General features: G+C 37.0%; 1 protein-coding gene across 2 annotated transcripts in view; it reads left to right on the forward strand.

The window, feature by feature from the left end:
- Positions 1–16,643, forward strand: part of LOC124408425 — a 32,626-nt gene that overhangs the window by 8,756 nt on the left and 7,227 nt on the right. The window contains exons 2-8 of one of the 2 annotated variants that reach the window (XM_046885309.1): positions 9,809–9,908; positions 10,222–10,337; positions 10,395–10,554; positions 10,705–10,738; positions 15,093–15,240; positions 15,325–15,503; positions 16,026–16,605. In XM_046885309.1, the coding sequence (XP_046741265.1) occupies positions 9,842–9,908; positions 10,222–10,337; positions 10,395–10,554; positions 10,705–10,738; positions 15,093–15,240; positions 15,325–15,503; positions 16,026–16,605 (1,284 nt within the window). In that variant the 5' untranslated portion in view covers positions 9,809–9,841. Of the gene's footprint in view, positions 1–9,808; positions 9,909–10,221; positions 10,338–10,394; positions 10,555–10,704; positions 10,739–15,092; positions 15,241–15,324; positions 15,505–16,025; positions 16,606–16,643 lie in introns of both variants that reach the window. The other variant, XM_046885310.1, reaches the window with a different exon arrangement.

Consider the following 16,643-nt stretch of genomic DNA (forward strand, 5'->3'; position numbering starts at 1 on the left):
ATGACTTTCTTACCTGTTGCAGTCAGTCGCCAAGTTCTTCGACTGTAGGTATTGCGTGGTCGGAGAACAGCTTCGGCATAGAAAACTTTAATTTTATTAGCCACGCAATTCCCGTTGTAATAACCACTTATTATAAATTTATTAACAAATTCATAATTAGTCTGAGTTTGCTGGTTAAGACGTCCAACTTTCTAGCAGAAGACAAGTGAAAATGGATTACAAGATATATAGAATTGGGAAGGGACTGAGGCAGAAAAAACATCGTGATTTTGGTCAAAAGATTATAAATTGATTCGTTAAACTGTTCATTGTAAGTGTTGTATAAATCAGTTAATATTCTTACAACTATATGGTCGACGCATAAATATATCATTGTGTAATTTCATTGGCCCGAGTAATCGATTCTTTTCAAAAAATAATCACGATTTGGCTGAATTTGTATTTCCCCATTAATCAAAGTTGATTCATTATAATACTGGATCCCTTAAGACGATTAATTGGAAACCTGCAACGGAATAACATGTCTACATTTCATATATGATGATATTATTAGTTCTTTAATTTTATTTTCTATTTTTATGCCCTCAGGTAAAGTCTTCGGATCGAGATATTTTCTTGCTTAATTGAGCCATTAGTGCGAATATTGTATAATACAATCTTAAACTGCTTCAAGTAAAGAACAAATATCAACGATATGTTTAATTGCGAAATTATCGTTGTATTGGTATAAGGATTAAGAAAAGGAAGAAATAAAGGGTATAACGATTAGAAAAAACTATAATACCGTGTAATTAATAATCGTTTTGCGTACTCAGACGCGTAGGAGTTATACAAAAGGCCGTAGGTTAATCCGTGTAAAGAAAGAAGTCTGCACTGCAGGCAGTACGATGAATGATGAAAATGATATTAATTATAAAAGAGTCGGAGGTAGAGACTCGTGTGCTTGTGGTCAGCGGGTATGTATTTCTTATATATCTATATACGTTGTACGTTATGTGCGGGCGATCGAAGCACGTGCTTAGACTATATAATAACGGTTTTTTTTTCTGGTGGATCTTTTTTATTATTATCGTTATTATAATTATAATTATTATTATTTTTTTCACCAATCTCCGGTTCCAGTCGATCATTTACCTATTATTCATTGTATATACATGCAAATTGCTATACAGTGGGTATTGTTAGCGTCAATTAAATCTTGGTGATCTTTTGTTTGGTGTGTTATTATTAAACGTTACGTTTCATTTTCAATGAGCGTCAGAAGACGAAACTGCTTCGTAATTTAATTAATCAATAAAACACAATTGACAATATAAACTGTACATATAATACGTACAGATATGTGTGTATGTTCATGTGTGGAGTTTAATTGATTGAGAAAGAAGGCAGTTGGGATAGAAGCGTTCGTTAATGTGGCTTGTATTGATGTTCAACGCGCGAATCGTCTGAAGTACATAATATGTAACCCGCTTGTATGTACACGTTCGTATTACACATTGGGAGAATGATTCGAATTTTAAATAGCCAATGAGACAAACGACGTTTCGGTATTTTAGAATAGCTAAACTAAAATGTGGGCAAATGTTCAGGTTAACGTCTATCGATATAACTATGTATGTACATATTTTGCTTTCTGGATTCACAATACGTGCTGATGAACTCTTACGAATTTCTTCGCTTTAGTCAATGACTTCTGACAGCTGGTCGATAGCGTTGGCCAAGACCAAATTACCATTGACGTCACACCCAGATCTGAGAAATTTCAATCTACGTGTCTTTGAGTTGTTTATTCGAAAAGGAAGGAACGAAGGAAAAAAGATTTGAAAAAGCTGAGTTTTTCAAACTTAGATTTTCTAATGATTGAAATTTGTTGTGACAGAAAAAAAAGAACGGGCAATGTAATATTTAGACCCATTTCTGGTTGGGTGGAATTCCGAATTGAATTTTATAGCAGGCTTCTTACCTCATGTCAAAAATATGACAAAATTATAGAGCAATGATTCATATTATGACAACGATTCACATAAAAATTCATTGATCAATTATGCGTAATAGTATAGAGATTATAAACAAATATAAGCAAATTCGAATAACACAAGCCGAAATATCAACAATTTTAGAAGAGGCTTTATTTTATAAAATGGTTGAAATTGTTAAACTTTGGCATTTTTGATACGATTCTAATATTTTTGGACTTATTTTGTTAACCATATAGATTTCCAGAAAATGTTATAAACAGTTATCTCTAGAGTGGATAAAAATAGATTTGTGAAAGTAAGATTCAACAGATTGCACATTGCATTTGCGCTTTATAATCACACTATATCTGGTATGAGATTGATAGAACGGTTTCAGATGAATAATTGTGAGCATCTGGTCAGCGAACAAACTAAGTCCAAAAAGATTATAATCGGATGAAAAACACCGAAGTCCATTCATTTTGACCGTTCTAGCTATAAAACTTTTCCTCAAATTGTTAACATCTTAGTCTAAGTTTTTCGAAATTACTCAAATTAACTTTTATCGAATAGTAGTTATGTTGTTTAATTCATATTCACTATTATTCTTAGCTGAAGTTAGACCGTTGGAGATTTTTCAAACGTTTCTTTTCTCGTTTCCTAACTTTTTACTCGGACTGTGGGTCCCATTCATCCTTAATCCTCCGCGAAACGATAAAGATGCATAGTTTTTTTTTTTTTTTTTTTACTGCAACTTTGTATGATTCACGTGCGAGAGAGTCACTCGAAGGAGCATCGAGTGTATCACGTATGGGTATAATAAGTATAGCGCAGAATACCGAAGTAGAGAGTAGTTGATAACTACGGTTACCTTAAGCCAGGTCAACGATGCCCATAAATGAGCAAGTGTACCTTGAAATTCTGAAAGGTAGCGATCCAGGACATGGAATAAAGGTGCCAAATGTGGCGTCGCGTATGAGTAACCAACTCCGCAAGGTATAGGCTTCGACACGGGGAAATGTTTTTGCAGACATATCCCATCCCATTCTCACGTTTTATCCTCTGATTTTCCCCAACGACAGGTGTAACGAAATATGCTAATCTTAAGCTAGCGCCGGTTTTCTTTTTATTATTCTTATTAGCGGTAATTCATTGCAGATTTATCGAAGGATTTTTACTCCTGGTGCAATTTTTCTGCTAAATTTTTTGCATCAACTATTTCTATTTCTTCTTGTGTTATTTACATTTTTCGATGCTGTTCTGAGTATTCTAGGCTAAGGCTGTGGACGTTTTGTTAGAAAATCTTTCTCTTGGTTAGTAACCGTGAACTAATTACGCTTTTGATATTAGTAATTGTACTCTCGTATCGCTTACAGCACCTACAACTCATGCGAGATAAATTTGATGGTCAAAATCTAAAGCTGTTTGGCTATTTAAACTTTTCATTTGTGATCGGTACAATAATTAAGTAGGTAGTAAAATAATGGTTTGATAATGACTGTGTAAATACTTTGTTAAAAATATCTAATTTATAACATTTCCGTGGTACGAAAGTCAAATTTCTTATAGATCCCTTCGATAAATTTGTTATGAGAAGAAAAAAAAAAAATTCGTCATCCTAGAAAGCGTTACTTTGATGAACAAAATGATGGTAAATTTTACCTTGACAATCGAGGTTGCCGATCTTTCGCAACGTGGCAAAATTCTATTGTTCTGTTTGTTAACGTCCGAATATGCTTTGAGCGATAAAGACTCTAGGGACGCGATCTGCAAATATGGACTTGAAACTTCGGGTGAATGATAGAGTTTCAAAAATTGAATATCATTCGTTTTTATACTTTAACATATTCAATATTTGTTTCAGCCAGAATTTCGTACAGGTCGAATTACCAATTTCAGAATTTCTGGGAAATAAATGAACTTTGGAACCCAATAGATCTGAAAATTTGCGTTATAACTAATCGTGACGTTTATAATCCGATTACGTAAACTCGTATTCCTTAAGGCGCAGGTCATAATATCTATATGTGCGTGAATCACTGTAACGTATTTTAAAAAATTCCACCTATTTCCGGCGGACACTCAATTCTTGGGAGTTAAACTCCTGCAATCAGAAGGATAATTGATTATTTATATACTGGCCATATTTGGACGTTCTTACGATCCAACTGATTAACTTTTTTTTTTTTTGTGGTAAAAGAATTTGTCTATGAGTCACCTCGCGCCAAAAACTTGAAACACAAACTCTTGAGCGCGATGCTGATATAATAATACCTAGGTTACTTTTTCTCGTTGACATTGAGCATGATTGAAAATATATGAAGCGCAATATTTAGCGTGTAAGGTAAAAATACCCGGCAAAATTCGTGGAGCCTTTTTTTTTTAATTTAAGACTCATCATCAGTAGAAAAATCGGCAAAGCATGTGCTAAGTTTTAACCTCACTGATTTCGAAATGAGTTGAACACGAGGGAGAAAGAGACGGTTTTTTAACAAGTTTCGGTTAGACTTCAGTGACACAAGTTCCGAGGTAAGTTCGGCAACGAACTCGGAGTGAGCCCTGGTTTCTAAATAGGCCCATGAATATTGAGGAACGGAGAAACGAATGGCGAGTCGCGAGTGAGTGAGACAGGAAAGAAGATAAGCGAGGTCGACAAGGTACCAGATATGGTTGTCTCCAACCACACTGGCGCCATATATCTACTGCCTACGATTAGCTGTTAGTCCTCCAACATCAATGACCGTTGTTTGCTATAGCGGGTTTCCTTCGAAAAAGTCTGAGGTATTATCGTATTTTTGACAAAGAAGAAATAGAAAAACAACACAGCATTTCGTTAAGTTAGAAGGGATCTCAAAAGGCAAAGTTGAGCAAAGACTTCCCAGAATCATTGTCAGTTACGTAGGGGCAGAAATATTTCATGATTGTTCGTTTCTAAATTTTATGCTCGTATTAACTAACATATACCCATCATGTTTGTTCTTAATGAATTTTTACCTGTTTTATTTTCTTTGATTAATTATATAACTGCAAAATGTTTTAAGATACAAAAAGCCAAGAGAAATGTGGATTTATGGTGTCTCAAGTTCTTACTGCGATTGTAGGTGGCGCTGATAAGCGTATAATTACAACGCACTTTACATGCTGAATTTTCAGTTACCGGGCTTTTGTGGACGATGAAACAGAATCGAAACTATTCTTGCCACCATGGTATTCGTCGTGGAATAATACTGAATATGTAACAAGTACTGCAAATGATCTCATCGCCGGAATCGAATTCTAAGCGTATCAACGACGGCCATTTTGATTTTCTGTCAACGTTTCAATTCACCTGTCGAACATTTCATAAGGTATTTTCGTGTGACTACAGCTAGCCTGTATCGACCAGCCTACGCTACTTATCGCAAAGATATTTGTATAATCTAAATAATCATTCAATGGTTTACACCGTCACCTGGAACTTCTTTCATTTTTCTACGCTGCAAGATTGCTTTTAAATGTGTTCTGAGCAACGATTCAAACACATGAATATAGCTTGTCATTTTTTGTTTCAAGTGTATAAGTCTAAACTGCAAATTGTTTTGTATAAAAATATTTTTCGTAACGCAATTAGACTCCAAATCTGTTGTTGAATTTTGAGGTTGAAAAAAAGTGCTTTTTGATATTTACACGTGTCGCAGACGTAACGGTCTGACTACCGAGAGTGTTTGCTCAGTGAAAGGTACGACCTACTCGTCAGCAAAGGCTGTCTCGAATCGGAAGGACTGAAATACTCGTGTGACGAGAAAATTTGAATTGATCATTAGCCAGTGAGATTTTATCTCGCCCCTTTGAAAGAAGTGTTCACGATTGAACAAGACGAAGAAAAAAAAATCAAAGCAAATAATTTTTGAATCGATTACGCGTTACAGCATCGCGTATAATTTATAATTTTAATACGTTGAGCACTGATTTTGCTGCATGTTTTTACTCTTACGACTTTTTCATAGCTGATTCAAATCTCGTTAGAGTCTGTCCGTTCGGATATTCAAATGTTTTACTAGTCGCTTTGCACGATGACAATATGCTCACGGTTATTATCATAATGCAAACATGAGTTTAACCTTTAGTCGATTGATGATCTCCCGCTGTGTGCAGGTGCCACAAATAATTGTTATACGGAAAATTTTCTTTCGACAAATTGTTTTTTCTGCCTTTGGCCGAAAGCCGTGTACCGTATACGGTTAAGCCGTTTGAATATAAGTGTTTACTTGAAAATGTCGTTAATAACGAACCAGGATTGGAATTAAAATTGATCACACCTTAAAAAACCTGTTTATAATATATATGTACTAAAAACAAGCATCTCGAACAGGAGTATGCAGCAAGCGAGTTTAACTTGCAGGATGAATTTGGTATTATAATAAAACGTCTTCAGCCGTTTAACTTCGTTAACGTTTTTCTGGCCTAATAGGTGTATAATATAATTAAGTTTAATACTATAAACCACGCATATATAACGTGATCTTTAAACTCTCATATAATCACTCTCTTTCTCTTTGTTGACACTTATGATTTGCAATCTCGTTACCAGCTGCTTTTTCTACACAGTGAAATTATTATTTAAATGAGTATATACCCAGCTGGTATCATCATCTGTTAATCTGTCAGCGAGAACGCATAATTACGGTAACTAGTGGTACATTTTGTAAACAAATACATCGTCGTAATGAATTGGAGATTATATAATTTGCTTAATGACTGACCTGCACTTAGTAACGACATGACTAACACACCGTTTAAAATATTTTATTTTTTTTTCTTGTGATTCTTAAACATGACGTATGCGTGCGAACATTTTTGTGTTCAACTTACCCCGTCAAAATGTTGATCATAGTATTAACGTTTAAATTTATCGTAATGTATTACGTATGTTTTTTTTATCGTAAATTTATTTCGAACCATGGAAAAATTTGAGTTTCGTAAAAATTTCGATTGTTTCAGATCTTCAAAATTTTTTCCCATTTTCTAATCGATTTCAGACCATTTGTAACCACAAGCTGAAATCAACATGTATTTCTCAACGTTTTAGCATCGGATCCGATTTTGGTTCAAAATAACGAGCTTAATTCTTTCTTCATTTTCTTTCCACCATAAGTCAAAAGTACCATGAATAAAAAAAAATCCAATCGTCGATACAATTCGTTGTATATATATAAATATATATATATGTATATGTATATATATATATATATTCTATTTTTAACCACTGACTCGTGCGAGCGGTAAGTGACGCAATCGTGTTCTCTTGAAAAGTAGCATTGCGCCGAGTATACTTACCATTTATGGTAATATCATACGTAACATTGAAACACTTAGGTCGATAAGTGTCTTATGCCGCATGTAGTACTCTACGCCTACTCTACATCCTGCGAAATCCTGCGGTCATCCTGCAGCCTGCATCATCATTCGCGTCGACGCTTTTTACCTCAGCTTTATTACATACGTCGCACAGTTGACATTTCATCATTTAAAATGTTATAGGTGAATAACAAAGTCCTGCAGGATTTCTGCTCTAGGCAATACCTAGAGACATCGTAATTTATTGCCGCACCTGCAGGTTCAGGTAGTTTTACACCTGCAGGATTAAGGAATCTCGTATACTTGATTGTAGACTTGCTGAACTTTAATTCGCAACGCAAAGATGTCAGACGTGCGTACCTCATGCCTTGTACTTCTTGTCTTTCTAGCGCTCTCCATCTTTCTCTCCTTGAATCTCTAGCCACGGGGCACCGAGCTATAACCTTGAGCTAAAATTCGCTAATCTCTAGTCTATATTAATTGTCGAACGGACATGAACAAAGCGAGTGTGTTTCGCATGTCGTCAATAATAAATAATTATAAATACATGAATTTTAGTTGTTCTTATTATTTAGTAATATTGAAAGGATGTACTTATTATTTTACATCCCTCAGTAATTAGCAACGAAATCATCGATTTCAGGTTTAGAAGATTTTGAATTATATTATATTTCTGTTATCCTAAGGAAATTTATTCATTATTGTAAAGTTTTTTTAAAATGCTGTCCGAATCCGCGATTCAATAATATTTTTTTTAACCGCTGTTGCGGTTTTCGGTTCACTTTTCGAAACGAGAAAAGTACAATCGTCGACCTTCTGTATTATGGGGTTTGATCCTCCTTTAAGAATCATGTAAAAAATTCATTTCTGCGAACGAAAAATGTTTGTGATGTTAATGACATCAGCCGTGGTAATTTATTTTCGTATTTTTCTTCAGGATCTGATTTTGACCTGCCGATGCCCGCCGTGTTTGGCTCACTCGCACAATGTGGGCGACCATGAGTAAAATTATGCTGAAGAGTTCTTGAGTCAGAATTCTAATAATCCGAGCTGTGCGCCATGTTCTGCCTCATATTTTGCGCTCGTAAAAGCTTGGGCACAAAATGAAATATCAACCGATTACAAATAATTCGGAAAAAGAATTTTCAAGCCGAGTTAATTTCAGCCAATCCACTCGTTCGTCGCAATTTTTTATTCACTAAATTGATAGTAAAACTAAAAAAAAAAGTGTCATTTATTTAAGTAAAGCAATTCGGTACAGTAAAAAGAGACAAGTGTTCAGATATTGAACGACGACAATAGTGAGTTAATGTTAAACACACGTTGCATATTATTGAATTGCACTTTTGACGTCGAACTAATTAATCGGTTTTATCTGCAACGATATTTGTCGAGCACGTTCGTCATTGCACTTGACAATTTATCCGTAGCAAATAATTGCCGTGCTCGTGCTCATGTTCACGCTCTTGATATATGTTATAGCTTGAGTGAACCGGATGAGTAGGAATTTACCTTGGTGAAATGTAAATTAAACGATAACCGTACGGTGAATAAATTTTATCTCTAGGTATATATACTATATTCAATTATACCTGCTTATTTATTTGCACAGATTTCGTCAAGCTAAAATGAATATTAGATGTCGGTTTACTTCATTGTGTAATGCTGGAAAATATGGCATGGTTTTATCACTTCCGTGTAGAGTCGCGAAAACGATCCCTGAGGATCTCATTTCTTTGCAAACCAGTTTAGCCGAAATGTTGACAACTCATGAATATAAATAGCATTTCCATACGTCGAACGTTGAAAGCCACAAAAATGTCTCTTCGTCATGTAAGGCTGTGGCTTAGGGTACAACAATAATCATTGTAAGGAATCCGAAGCTTCGCCATATGGGGTTCTGGGAATTAAACGTTCCGTCTTCGATTCGTTGTATAATATTTGATTTTTCGGTTCAAGGATTTTCAGAGACAGTGGAAGATTGAAAAAATGAATTCATTCGCGTTTCGTCAATCTTTCATTTTTTTTCACCACGTTTTTAGTTTTCTGGTTATGGAGGACGATATCGATCTGAAATTTTCACGTATGGTTCTCTCAGGCTAAATTTTTGTTTCTGAGATAAATAGTAACAAATAGTAACAGATGTATTAACGGTCCAATAGTTCCATCCTAGGTTTATCATTTCTCGATCAATAGAAATTTAGCCACCGTGCTAAAGTGAGGTTTCGCATTTTTCATTACAGACTTAACTTTGGTAAAATGTATTACAGGTTTTTATGGCAAGTCGACTTACTTCTCATTTTAATATTCTTCACACGTCTAAGAACCTATGTCAGTAAAAAAATCACGTAACCGAATATATTTGTATTGCTGCTTCGATTTTTTAATTAAATTTTACTATTGACAGAGTATAATTTTTCGGACTTTACACAGCCTCGTTCGATCAAACGATATTTACTCTTGAGTGGTCTGCCAAAAATACCTGATCTTTTCTAATTTGCTTGCGTTTACAGGTGTGAGGAGGCATACATGCATCGGCGGTAAAGATGGATTCACACGTCGGTCTTGACTACATAGTCGAGAATCCTGATTACTGCAGTAAACTAGCCTCGGGTAAGTGAAGGATCAAGCATTACGCGCATGCGAATTAAAAATATTCACTTCTCGGAAATGCTAAATGAGCTAAGATAAGCCAAACACTCTTATCGCGGAAAATTAAACAAACTCAGCATTAGAATCGGTAGCAACGAGTCGTAAACACGCCGGTAAACAGAATCGGGTTCCTACTTGCCACCGAAAGAGAATTCTCGCGCTTCGGGTTTCACACTTGAGCATCCACTCAGGCTTAAAGATACGATCTCATTAAACTGCCCGCGAATGTTAATAATACCTTTGACATGTGTTAATTTTTTTATTATTCACGTAGCATTGAACACAGCGAATACTTCGGTGAAGAAGCAGGTTGTGGAATTGCTGTCTGCCCTTTGCGTTTACAGCCAAGATGGACGACAGAGGACGATCGACACTCTCCATACTTATCAGGTAAATTGTTTCTCCTCATTGTCCAAATTTTTCTTTATCTCACTATCTATTGCACAGGAACTGAAGAGAGAACGCTATCGATTCCGGGTTGTTGTGGATGAGCTGCAGAATGCCACAGGTGGCGACTATCGAACAGCACTACTTGCCTTCATCAACTGCTTGATCATCTCCACCCCGATACTCAAAGATCGAGTGCGAATACGAAATGAGTTTATCGGTAATCGACAATTTTTACCTTAATTTTTGTCGAAAATTCTTTTCTGAAATGTCCTCAGATTTGAGTTTCTAGTCGTTGAACTTCCAGTACATTACATCACTCTATCCCTTTGGCAAACATGTTATTAATATAAAAATGTAATTGTTAAAGGTCTCAAGCTTATGCCGATACTCAACGAATTACGGTAAGTGTTTATCGCTTTTTTTTTTTAAGAGTTTTTTTTTTTTTTTTTTTTAGTATTTTTAAGAAAATTTTTTAATAATTCCCCAAACCAAGAAATATAGTCTTGATGATCAGGTGATATTATTTCGCAGATACTTATACACGTGCTTTAATATGCAGGCAATTTTCTTCTCTGTTATAAACACAACTGGAATCGCGTTGTTATTATATTTCGCGGAACAGAATCGCCTGGTTCGTGTTACCGGTATTATATTACAACTTACAAATTACATCATTCATTTTTTATTAATCCGTTACTACAATGCTCGGTATAATTTTAAGCTTCTCGTGAAACGGTGGCAATATTTTTAATTTTTTTTATTTTCTCACATACTTGTGTCACGTGAAATAATCACATAATCAAGTAACGATCCAGCTATTTTATACCAAAGCAATTATGGATTGAATTCTTCACGTAATGCTTGATTATTGTCTTGAATTGAATAAAAATTACCAAAAAACAAATAATTAGCCGGAACCTTGGCAGCGATAAGTTTTCAATTGTTAAAAAATGATAGGAATTTTCTCCTTATTACATACCAATATATTCAATCTCAAAAAAATAAGTTTAAAAATTAGTTGTAATGCTAAAAATTATGAATGTGCCTTGGGCTTCCGGCTAACTTGTTTTCAGTCCGAAATAAAATGCCGAAAACTTGTTAGACAGAGAAAGAAAGGCATTAAATTGAACATTACTGTACACGTAGATTTGAGGTACCGAAATTGTATTAATTCTATGAAGTGATGCGATGTTAGGAATAATGAGACAAATCTCCTAAGACGTATATATATAGGTGTAACCGACATAATTGCTTATACTAATGTTATCCCGGAGTTGAAGAACCTGAAGAAATATTTCATTGCGCGCTACTTCCTGCTATTTTTATTCTGACAAGCCAATTAGTATAAATACGGGCTATTAATATTAATACTTGAACGTAATCAAATCATACGTCACGAAACGTGTATGGTATTCAAACATTCCTTGCTTTCAATCACTCCGCGTTACTGCGCTTACGGAGTGACATGTTTATAAATGGAGAGAGGGATTAAGAGCGCAGATTTTACGTTGTGCACGAGTGTTGAATTTCCACGGAGCCGCGTTTCACACTAATTAGAGTATTAGACTGCAGGCTGCAATAGTAAACCATAAGCTTAAGTCAATGTTTAAAATCACATTAATCGGCCCCAAAAAGCCGTTGTTCCTTGAAAAACTCGGATATTTAGGACAAGTGAAACCTGTGCATAGATTGCCTCTTCTTAGAAACTTTTCGGGCATTTAAAAACTCGCATTACTGATTTGTCAGCTTAATTATTCAGTACGATAGTTTAGTTGAAAGTATTTCGAAGGAGGAAAAATTCTGGTAAAAGGCTAAAATATTTTATCAACGTTATTTTGTTCAATGTAAAAAAATAAATTATCAATCTTATTGTACCAAGTCGATAGAAAAAAGATACGAAGCTCTCCCAAAGTTTTAAAAGAACAATGAAATGTGTTTCGTGATTCATGATTTATTTATGAAAGCGTTAAGAACTAATAACGGATGTGCATAATTTTTGAGCAGCGATGCAATTCGAAATAACACCCGGCAGGGTCTGTGCTAAATTGAGGATGTGACGAGAATATCGAAAAATTTCATAATCATTTGATCCAACAATCCTCTTCAATTTGAATGAACATAGATAGCAAGAAACTCAAGTTTTCTATAACATGAGGAAAAAATTAATAATAAGACCAAACAGATAACTTCGCGGTTGATTTTCAACTTACGAACGATTGTATTTCTGAAATATATTAGTTTTGTGTTCGTTTTGGACTTCGAAATTTGATAAATGATCAGTAATTGTTGAATTGCATTCATTTTGCCTTAAACGGCGTTCTTCGAAACGTTTCACGCGATAACTTTATCGAAACCATAAATTTGATTTTCATGAATTTTGGTATAGATTGTATTTTGATACTTAGTATTTGTAGGAACTTACAATAAGATAATTCATGTCCAAACTAGATATTGTTGGTTATAAATTAAAGTCGTAGTAAAATTCGATAAATCTAAGCTAAATTACAAATTTCAACAAGTCTTTAAATTGTAACACACAGAATCTAGTTCGAACTAGAATCGTTCTGAATCCTGTGAAAACTACGCAGCAGAATGAAATGAGTATCAAATGTCATAAAAATTTCTAGAACAGTTTTGAAGTTATAGTGCGAAAAGTATTCGAGAACTTCGTATCAAGTAAAATGAGTATCTACAGTTAAACAATTTCAAGCTCAAAATAGAGATAAAACTAGCATCTCTTTTCATCTGCAGCATCAGCTGTTCAAAGTTGACTAACAAATCAAGCGTGAAAGGGTCTTATCATCCCCATTAAGGAACTCACAGGTATCCAAGGATCTGCGGGTTCTCTGGAGTGAGAGAAAAAATCGAATTCCTTTCGTACAACGCAATGACATCGTCTTGCGACGGTGTACTAAAAATGAGATAGGACAAAATAGAATAGATAAAAGGAAGAAAAAGGAGTAAAAAGCGGCGGGAGCGGACCGTTTGGGCGGCAGTGTACGAGAAATAGAACCAAATCCACTTCACATTCTTAGTAACGTCGATTCCTTTAGTAAGTGTGTCCCGAATTAACTTACCGCCTAGGTCTCGTCCTCGGTTATATACGCATGCCCGCGCGTTCTCTCCGTTCCTATACCTACCTAATGCAACTCCACAAGAGCATTATAGCTGCATCTGCAGCATCACGCCGCATTGCTGGAAGACTCGCGAGATCCGCGAACTACTCGCGATGCTACGATTCCTATCCGTACAGTCATCTCTAATCTTCCAACGACTTGATACGTTCAGCTTAGACTCGCAGTTTGCTTGCTTCGCCGCAGGAGCACCGTGCTGCGTTTTCTGGGTTTACACCCCGGTAGACCGATGGTACATATAACCGTTACCCGTTTTTCCAATTTCATGCATAACACTTGCGGATAAATGGCAAATTTCACTTTCACAATTTGCGTGCTTTGTATTTCGATTGCATCTACAGCAGTTGCGAACGGTCCTCGGAAAGTCATATAATCACCAACTGAAGTTTCGATCGATCTACGTAATTATAAGCTGGATTGAAAACTCAACCTGTCGCTAACATTGGGTTTTGACAATAAGTTCTTAAAGGGTGAATGAATTAATTTTGGTAAGTCAATAACTCGAGGCTTAATATATTCGCATTCATCGATATTTGGTTTTTCTTATCGTAACTTGGTGTTAGTGACAAGTTGAGTTGTCGATCGGTACTTCAGGTGATTTTGTTTCTGAAACGGGATATTGCGTTACGTTTTCGAGTGTTCCGTCGCTTCGAAGATTCATTTTTAAACTTGAAGGGACATTCGCTAAGAACAGACTTATGACCGACATGCGTGGCTTATTGTCCAGTCTAACATGACATTTATCCACTAGACTGATTCTGCATATATTCCCAATTTCTTGTTCGTGATTTCTAAATACCGTCTCTGACAATGCAATATGGAAATATATGACACAAGGTGCGACGGTGAAAAGGAAGATTATAACATCAACCAGAGCGCATGCAAATATAACTATTTATCCATCAAAGTCTCAAGACATGGAATCTATTCCTCGGGAGCATTCGGCACTCTAAGGAAGGTAGCCTGTATCTAACGTGAGCTTTAACACTTTATTCAGCCTTGATATAGACTTTGATAATCAGCCGTATTAATGTTACACCTCCATTCCACGTGCAATGAAGATTTTCCAAAATTGGATCGAGCCAAGATCTAAACCGCCAGACACCCGATGGCCTTTTGCCAGCTGACTAGATTCGAGTCTATGGGATGAGTAAGGCGTCTATAGAAACCTCGAGACTCGCGCGTACGCAAGAACAAACACGTCGGTTCCTTTGAAGGTGGAATAGAAATCATGAATTGGCTTCATCTAATTTCGATGTAGAAACCGACGTCTTTACCATTCTCTCTGTTAATATGAACGATTTATTTTCTCACTTAGACTCGTTGTTACGACTTCAGCATTGATCGAAAGTCGGAGTGATGCATTAACACAATTTATGACACGCGCGTAACGTGTCGTCTTTACGAATTAAGTAACAGGACACTTTTGACTTATACAATTGGTGTTAACGAAGATAATTGAGTGTAGTGACTATACGAACGGAGCATACTATTTTTGTACCGTTTGGTTTAAAGATTTGAATCGCGCAGAAGGATAAAGGCGCGTCCTTGACGATTAACAAAGCAACGTTTTCACGGATTTTCTCGCTGAGTTACACCACTCCGTATAACAATATTCCAGAAAAGAATCCAGTCACGTGCCGGATCTCCAAGTCCAGCTGGATGTCTTCGACGAACAACGAGAGAGTGACGAGGAACAATCTCTTCAGGGTCCCTCGGGCATTGACTTGTCCTCTCATTTGGATATCTTCTACGCCATATTGAAGCAGGTACTGTCTCCATATTCTGCCACCCACATTCTGAACCAACTGTACTGCGGATTGCAACGTGATTTTAATCTTTGGTACGTACAGATTGCAGATACTTCACAAGAAATACCGTTTCTTAGTATCCTGCAGCACTTGCTCCGTCTAGACCCCAAGGAACCCGCCAGTGACTTAGCCTGGGACACTGCGGAAACTCTGGTACACAGAGCGACACTCTTGGAGAACAGAGAAGACGCGACGAAACTTCTTCGATCACCTAGTCTGCAGGTGGGTTGTTACGTCAAGGAGGAATTGTTCTGTACTGTTATCTTCACGAGACCATAACTGCTCTTGCCTTATTACACTCCATAATTTCGGAGGATATGAACTAAAAATACGACTTGGTATATTGACCTGCTTTTGGCAATATTTCATTACACTGGCATGTCTTTCACTCACCAAAGCTTCACACCGCGTTCTTGTTCCCTGAGGATTAAGTCAGACGCAGTACTTCACGTGCGACTATATTCTCTACCATTCTGTTCTATCGCATGGTTGTCACTCAGCCGTCAATCACTATTCAGTCCCATTACTCATTCGTTGATTTCACAATCGTTGGGCCACTTTCATGCATTACAAGTTGGTCAGAGTCGCAAATCATGAATACGCGAGGCAGTCGGCGTCTCTGGACGCACGTGCTTCGCATTCGCTTGTTCAAACGATCACAGGAGAAAAATCGGCGGCCACACCATCCAGGCTTTCCAGTCCAGCTAAACCAACGAACGATTTTTATAATTGCCGCTCTATTCGCAGACAAATTTATGCTGCTGGGGTCGCGGTGGTGACCAGACATGCAACGCAACACGGAAGACCTCGGTGCCTCCACTTCCGCCGCTTCCGCCACTTCCGCCGCCTCCACCACCTCCACCGATTCCAGGCGGGCTTAGTGTCGCTATGGACGTGGTGCCACCTCCGCCACTGCCACCCCTTTTGATGGCGGAAAATAGCAGCGTGTGTAATTCAGGGCTGCATCGCCCGCCGCCAATCCCACCGCCACTCCAGGTTCCCCAGGTTGCAAGGTCCAGAACTCCAGAGCTGCCAAATTACAATGCCAAGCTTCTGCCTCAGCAAGAGATACCGACACCTAAGACCAAGATGAAAACCATCAACTGGAACAAGATCCCTAACGACAAGGTCATCGGGAAGAGGAACATATGGTCACTCGTCGCCAACAACCATCAGAATTCACCGATGACTGATCTTGACTGGGCTGAGATGGAGGGCTTGTTTTGTCAGCAGATGCCACCCATCGTCGCTCCAGCTACTCTCTCTACGACTTACGCCTCGTACGGCGCCGACACTGAGAAAAGACGACGAGAACCTTCCGAGGTAATTATATTCGTTGGTTGATTGGACTTATGGATATT

The sequence above is a fragment of the Diprion similis genome, chromosome 8, assembly GCF_021155765.1.
Source record: "Diprion similis isolate iyDipSimi1 chromosome 8, iyDipSimi1.1, whole genome shotgun sequence".
NCBI classification, from domain to species: domain Eukaryota; kingdom Metazoa; phylum Arthropoda; class Insecta; order Hymenoptera; family Diprionidae; genus Diprion; species Diprion similis.